This window comes from Haliaeetus leucocephalus, unplaced genomic scaffold (assembly GCF_000737465.1).
Source record: "Haliaeetus leucocephalus isolate CR32 unplaced genomic scaffold, Haliaeetus_leucocephalus-4.0 Scaffold473, whole genome shotgun sequence".
Classification (NCBI taxonomy): domain Eukaryota; kingdom Metazoa; phylum Chordata; class Aves; order Accipitriformes; family Accipitridae; genus Haliaeetus; species Haliaeetus leucocephalus.
This window is the reverse complement of record NW_010972909.1, coordinates 5403494-5411066: the sequence shown is the minus strand read 5'-3', so window position 1 is coordinate 5411066 and position 7573 is coordinate 5403494. Positions and strand designations below refer to the sequence as shown.

Below are 7573 nucleotides of genomic sequence, written 5' to 3'. Positions count from 1 at the left end.
ACCCTATTAGCCTAAAGATGGTCTGATGGGGCTCCATGGGTTAACAGAGTTTTATGCAAGTTTAATCTGGGCTAACAGAGTTTTATGCAAGTTATCCAAAGCCTGCAATACTTGCCCTGCCACAACAGTTAGGTTCGTCACCTGGAAATCTCCCTTCTCTGTTCCACCACCAGCCTGGGTCTTCAACACGAACAATTTTAGTCTGTCCTTCTGTGTTTGAATGAGGGATTGCTCTTTCCAGGCCTTAAAATAGGGAGAGACTTTCAAGAGATTTCAAAATGGAACTTAGGACCCTAAGTCATCATGCATTTTTGAAAGATGTGCTCTGCACTCATATCATGTTACTGCTCAGCTGCGTGGCTTTTCCTAGACTATCTGAAAGTGGATCCGTACTGCTGTGTTCCAAAGGGGGTTATTTTAACATTGTACTAAAATACTGACAATGAAAACTTGTTACTTTAATTAGGCAGTAAGCACTGTTATCCTGGGTCTTAGATTTTGAGTAAGCAGAGGTTGATTGCTGAAGTAAACTTTAACCATTTTGGAGTTCACATGATTTATTTTACTGCAAATGATATTGGTGTCTCTCTTGATGCCTTCCAAATTTCACTGGGCACATGAAGCCAGGACAACCTGTTATCTGAAAATCAAAAGGCTACTCTCACTGAGTTTTCTGGAAACAGCTACTTCATGGGCCAAGAGGACAAGTTTAACCAGAATGAGACATCTTTTAGAGGAGACAAGGCTTGCCTAATTGAATCAGAAGCTCCAGAATTTACATGGCAGTTCATCTTCAGACCACTTTGCTGATACGCAGAAACTCAGCAACCTGCTGGCCCCAGATCAGACTACAGAATGGTTTAAGGCTCATTTCAGCTCCAATGCAGAATTGCTGAGCAGTACAAGACTACAGTAGACACTTCATCTCCCAGCTGCACACCATTTGGTCTTAGGCCAGATGCCAAGAGTCTTGGTCTTATGAGGGCCAGATGTCCCAGTGAAATCACAATTTTTAGCTATTTGTTTTGGTTTCCAGATCAAGCAAGAGAAGTCCTGATTTTTGCAAGCTAGCAATCTGGCCACCCTTTCCATACAGTATACTGTCATTTCCACTTGCTCAGTGAGAAACTGCAGGTGGGAGGCTGTCGCCTGGTCTAGCTACCCTGGCCCACCACAGCTCTCAGCAGTCACTTTCCAGCTGGGCTGACTAAAACCCAAAGCAATGCATCCCATAGACTTGGCAGAATTTATCCCAGTTTTTTGTACTATCATCTAGTATTCACTCTAGGATTGAGAGTACCGGCATGCAATGGGGTGCATCCCACAAAGTGTTCCATTGACTTGGGCCATCAGAATAGCTTATTAGGAATCTGCAGTGGCAGATGTGCCAGCACAAGTTACAGAAGCTCTTTTAGCCCATGCCTTGGCTTTACTATGAGAAACCTGACAAAAGAGACACAAAGGTGCAGAAGTGATCAAAAGCCAATGACAGAAAGCCAGCCCTGCACCCTCCTCTCTCAACTCATGAAATCACTAAATGCTGTTTTGCCTGCTGATTGGCAGCTGTATTCTCATTTCCCTCCTAGGACACTGATCATGAGCAAACTGCAAAATTACACTTGAAGCGTTCTCTAGGGGAAAAAAAGATCAATTGGAAAGAAAATATTACAATGCATATTTTACAGACAGTGATGGCTCTGAGATTAGGCAATGTTTCTAGGAGTCACATGCATTGGGAATTGGCAAGTCTTCAGACTGCAGCGTAAGACAACCTAGGAAATCAGTGCTCCATCCCTATAACAGTGACCCTGGGCTTTGTTTCCCACCAGTGCTGGCCTCTCATAAAGACTGCAGCTATGCTGAGGGGATGTAAAATACTAGTATTATTCCTTGCTAGAAATTATATATGCACTTTGCATAGCTGAAAAATCATGAGGTGAACTAGAAGGCAGGAGAGAAAAGGGCCTGAAGATTTTCATTGCGAGCAAAAGGCAAAAGATATTCTGAGTGCTGCTTCAGCAAAGGCAGGGAGGCTTTGAAACGCCACCTGGCACAAGCCAGGGTCTTGTCCAGTGGTTCCCAATCTTTTTATAGCTGAGCGTCTCTCAAGAGAATAATCAGTATTTCATGCGTCACTAAATCTAACTGCTCACCTGCCTCAGGGCTGCTATCGCCTCCCCTTCACTCATGGTGTTCCTGCTGGAGTGTCTGCAGTATCCAAGGCCTCATATTACACCCCTGTTAATGTGAAACTGTATGTCACGTCGGGTGTGCTCAGTTCAATTACACTTCCAGGTACACTCCTTATTAATGTGCAGGCATCTCAAATGACACAGACAACACAAGTTCTGTGCTGTGAGAAGCTGACAGACATAATGGCAAAAATATTTGCATAAATCTCAGCCGTTTTCCTCCCACTAATGTGTTAATAAGTCCCATGAAACTAGCTAAGATAAAAGTCTAATCTGTCCAGCTCCAAAGAAGCTGAAACAGCATCGGTGCAAAATGAGGGGAAACAAGACAGTCTGAGCAAATGGAAGGAGAGGAAAATTAAGATGCTCATAGATTATTACAAAAAGAGACAGCATTTGGGCTTGAGGAAAAGAGACAGTGAAACAGTAGGGAGGTGTGGCCATTTCCCTTTTTCCTCTTAACGCATTACCTAAGCCCTTGTCTTGTTTGCAAGACAATTGCAAACACAAATACACTTGCACCCCTGCGAGAGGCACGCACCCTCCCCAAATAAATGTGATCATTTGGAAGCCACCTCAATGAAAATCATCAGTACTTAAGAACATATCAATGTCCCCAGCTACATGTAACTGCAAGATCAATGCTCCAGCCTGCATGCCCTGCTCAGCAGAATTGTCGCTACAAGCAGCAGAAATGTGCTTGCATAAAAACAGGAGGAGCAAGACCTGGGGCTTCCTCTCCCTTTAACATGGCTAACCTCTCTGTTAACCAGCTGGGAGCACTCCTTTCAGGGGTACAAGCAAGCTGTTAGTGTCTGGGCTGCTATAGTAAGAGGTGCATTGGATTTGCTGGGTATATACAAAAAGAGCAATGGCCACTTCATCTAATTCTCCCCAAATATTGAGCTGCCCTGACGTACACCCAGTGATCATGCCACCAAGGAAGTGACTGCAAAGTTTTCATTGCTCACTGATGAGGTCCATAACTGTTTTTACACCTTCTTCTCTAAATAAGGAAGCTGCCTGTGAGACCTCCGACTGCCCAACCAATTTGACTCCTTTGCTTTCAAGAGCCAATGAAACCCCACTCCTGCCTCCGGTCTTGGGTGACAGCATTCATCAAACCTCAGCCAGCCCGGGAGGACAGCAGGTTAGTGTTACAGCCGTGGCAGGCTTACCTTTGGCAAGCTGTTGATGTCAGAGTGATGATGTGGGGAGGGACAGCCTCTGCACTATAAAGATGGGTCAATCAAATATAATTGAGGATGCCCACCGGAGAGCAGGATCTACAAAACATGGTCCCCACCAGTTTGAGTCCTGCTGGCCTGTCTCTGCTTCCAACCCAACTGCTATCAGGCTTTAGTTTCATGTCAGCAATCTCTATTTGCTTTCCAAAAATAAGCCTCTGCCACCATGCTGAAGGGAGAAAAACAAGAAGGGCGGTATTTTTAGGGCCATTAATTCTGACCACGTGCCCAGGAGGTGAACCGGATGGCCACTGCACAAAGACTTCTCATCACTATGTCCTGCGAAGCCAGCGTTCACCGGACGTTGCCTGCTTTCGTTCTCCTGGGTTTTCTAGCTGGGATTGCTTCAACACATCCAGTTGTAAGCAGAACTAATGGCACATTGCTGGAAAGAGGATGGCAATCTCTGTTGTCCAGGTCCATTGCTGGGATGTCAGGGGAGAAGTCAGATGTGAACTGGGAGAGTGACTATTTGCTAGGAATCAAGAGGCAGCGGAGGCTTTACTGCAACGTGGGCATCGGGTTTCACCTTCAAATCCTCCCAGACGGAAGGATAAGCGGAGTTCACAATGAAAACCAATACAGTGAGTTGCATCCAGAAATGAAATAGAATAGATGTCACTTAATTGCTGTGAACTCTCGTAATTACCCTTCATAGAATGCAAATGTTATTACTTGATATTATTAATCTGTGCTACATCTGTTGCCTTTTAAAAGTCTCTGGGATCAATAAACATTAGAACCCTCCAGGCTGAAACATGTTAGAAATACTTAGACAAAATTAGATACAACTTATTTTTACTCTGCTTTACTGCACAGATGAGAAAAGACAAACCAGGTTGAAAACTGTCTCTCTGCTGCATTTGCTCACTCCTCACCTTCTCATTTGCCTTTTGAATTCTGGAGGTTGTCGCTGAGCTTAGAGTGCCAAAGCATGATTTTTGAATCCTAGCCGACTAGTACTTTTGGGACACTCAGTCACAGAAGGGGCTTGCTCTTCCTGGTTTGCTTGTTCTTATGGGTGCTGTTCTGTTACCATAAGATTAAAGAAAAGCATTAGCCCTATGGATCTGAATTTCCTGTAGAGGGCAGTTGCTAAAATCTTTTGCAGCTAAGATATCGTGGGGGGCTTCAAAATGCAAGCCACACTTCTCTAAAGCTCAATAACAAACACTCTGTAATTATAGCATTTTAGATAAAAATAATTTACTTATTAGAAAGCCCAAGAGTGTGACATATCAAGAGAGTTTGATAGAATGAAAGGATTATACAGCATGTGACTACAATTCCAGAATAATTATTTTAAAATCCTACAGCATGTAGGAAAAAACAAGATCTTCTCTCTGTATTTCTATCTTGCTGGACTAGGGAGGTAACTCTAATAAAGCAAATATGACAAGTTCATTAAAGTTTTAAAATAAATAAATTGTATCTGAATTGCTTTTGATTAGCTCTAAATTCTGTGATAACACTTCTATTGAACTTCTTATTTTTTAGGTCTCTTTGAAATATCCACTGTAGAGAGAGGTGTTGTTAGCCTGTTTGGTGTGAAAAGTGCTCTCTTCATTGCAATGAACAACAAGGGGAAGTTATATGGAACAGTGAGTACAAGTGCAAATAGTTTTTCAAGGCTTAAACAGAGGCTGCAAAGGTTTGGTGTTTTTTTTTCCTCCTGGAAATTTCTGATTACAAGCAGAGAAAATAGCCTTTCAATTACAGGGAGCCTGCCCAGGCTGGTGTCATCAGTGTTATTTAATGCAACAAACAGCATGGCTGTTAGAGGTCTGTTATTTTAAAGGTTTCCAATAAGATTGTACCAGGAGCACCCTAGGAAAATGAATGTATTCTGCAAATAGTACGGATTAATTAGATGGCTTCTTCTAAGGGCTCAGCACTGCAAACACGTTCTAGTAGGGCTGAACTCTGTTGATTCCCTTTTGCATTGCATTGTATGTAAAGCAAAAGGGTGTGCTCTGCAAAAACCCCTAGGAAGGAAAGCATGTGTGTGTGTATGTGATTGCATGCGTATGTGTGTGCGTACAGGTGTGTGTAGGAGAGGTACAATTAGAGCTATCTATACTAGCTACCGTTAGTAACATCATGACCACATGCCTCCCCCTACCAAAACCAACCACACCATGAAGAATAAATAGGAAGTCTACCCTACAGAGTCAACATATGCGTCGGGGGTTATTTTAATGACCAATTTTGTGAGATCAGTCCCAGAGAAAACAGTAAGAGCTATTAACAATGGTATGCAAGTCATACTGAAACACCATCAGCATCGTCCTTATCTAAAAAGTGCTAGCTATGCCATCTAAATGCAATTTAATCTCTGAGGCTTGAGCAAGGCATCTCCAGTCCCAACATTCAGCAGAAAAAGCGCTTGTTAGGAAGCGTGTTTCAAAGAGGCTGTCTCTGGGCAATAGGCAAAAGCAGTCCCTCTTGAAGTAATGAATGGCACTGATTGCATTCATCTCTGTTGTCAAGAAACAACAAAGTCATTTTCTTTGAAACAGCTGTAATTTCAACAAAGCCTTTCAGCTGCTTAATAAAATACCAAATGTTGTGAAGGACCCATAGCCATTACTAATCTGACTGATTCCTTCTCACACAGATAATGACAGTGGGACATTTTAAGGTTCCACTCCAGGAATATTCTTACAATCATGTCTGATTTCAAGCACCTAAACAGTGCTGCAAGCCCAACTGCTTTGCTTGACTAGCTCTTTCTAAAGAAATGCAGGGTCTGACTTCAGAGCTCCCTTTGATTTTTTCCCCCGGTTTCAATCCACTCTTGTTTATTTTCAAAGGTATTTTTAAAAGCTGTAAGAGATGTCCATTTTCCCTTGCACAGTGCAGTGCCCGAAGTTGAAGTCTTACAAGATTTGAATGGTGTTATTACACAGATGTCCAAATAGAACAGCACTGGTGGTGTCTCATGTGCCAGACATTTGATGTTGGGGAATTGTTCTGCTTTCTCTTTTAATTTCCTTGCTGCTCTGCATTTGTCTCCTGCTTGTCCTTGCACCTCTTCTCCCAAATAACTCCCTCTCCTTGGATTTACGTGATGTGACATGAAGAAAAATAAAACTGTTTTCCCAGCTTAGAACCTTCTGCATATCTCACTAGCAGTCAAATATAATATCACTAATGATTTAACAACAGAAAAGATTTAGTGCTACTCTGAGGTCTTATTCAAATGCCTTATTCCAGCAAATAGTTCTCCCTGGCCATTGCTGTTTGTAAGAGAACTGAAAGTTTTGACAGCCAGCATATCATTCTTTTATAAATTACAGGACCTCTTGCAGAATGGAGGTGTGAAATAAAGCTACATCATTTGGGCAAAAGGGCATGACGCTGACAGAAATTATTGCTTGCAAATAAAATGAAGAAATCCATGATTTATGACAAATTAACTTGATCTGTCACAGGAAGTACACAGTCCATTATCTGGACAGGTGGCATCTGAGTTCATCTGACACCAAATTAGCACTGAGGAGGGAGATTTATTGTTGGATGCCGTCACTGTGGCACCACCTGTTGCGCACTACAACAAGTTTTTCTGTAAAAATGCTAGTAAGAAGAATGACTTAAGTCTTCATGAAATATTTATTTTACCTGCTTTGTTCTTCCCCCACCCCTTCCTATTCTTTAGGCTGTTTTCCAAGATGAGTGCAAATTCAGAGAAACCTTGCTGCCCAATAACTACAATGCATATGAATCAAATGCTTACAGTGGGGCTTACATAGCACTCAGCAAACATGGGAGAGTGAAGAGAGGAAACAAGGTTTCTCCTGCTATGACTGTGACCCACTTTTTACCAAGAATATGAACATGAGCAAAGCAGAAGATTAAATCCCAGGAAAAACTGTTTCATTTTGCACATGGGAATAATCTCCCAGGTAAAGTATTTATACTGTTCATTGAAAAAAATCTATATATGTATGTGTATATTTGGATAAAAATATTTGTACTAGATTCATCACATAGCATATGTACTACGATGCTGCTTCTCTTCTACTCTGTACAACTTTTACATGGCTGTGTGCCTCCTTTGGTGCTGAACAGAGAAAAGTGCAAGCTGGAGTGCAAAGGAAGTATTTAGAAGACATAGAATGGCTGTGGGTAATC

The 7573-nt window shown here is 42.1% G+C and overlaps 1 protein-coding gene across 1 annotated transcript; it reads left to right on the top strand.

Annotated features, from left to right (window-relative positions):
* The first annotated feature begins 3683 nt into the window (after window positions 1-3683).
* FGF6 (fibroblast growth factor 6) lies at window positions 3684-7274 on the top strand. The gene is made up of 3 exons (XM_010575335.1): window positions 3684-4023; window positions 4937-5040; window positions 7098-7274. Exons 1-3 carry the CDS (start codon window positions 3684-3686, stop codon window positions 7272-7274), a joined length of 621 nt encoding a protein of 206 aa, XP_010573637.1.
* The last annotated feature ends 299 nt before the right edge of the window (window positions 7275-7573 follow it).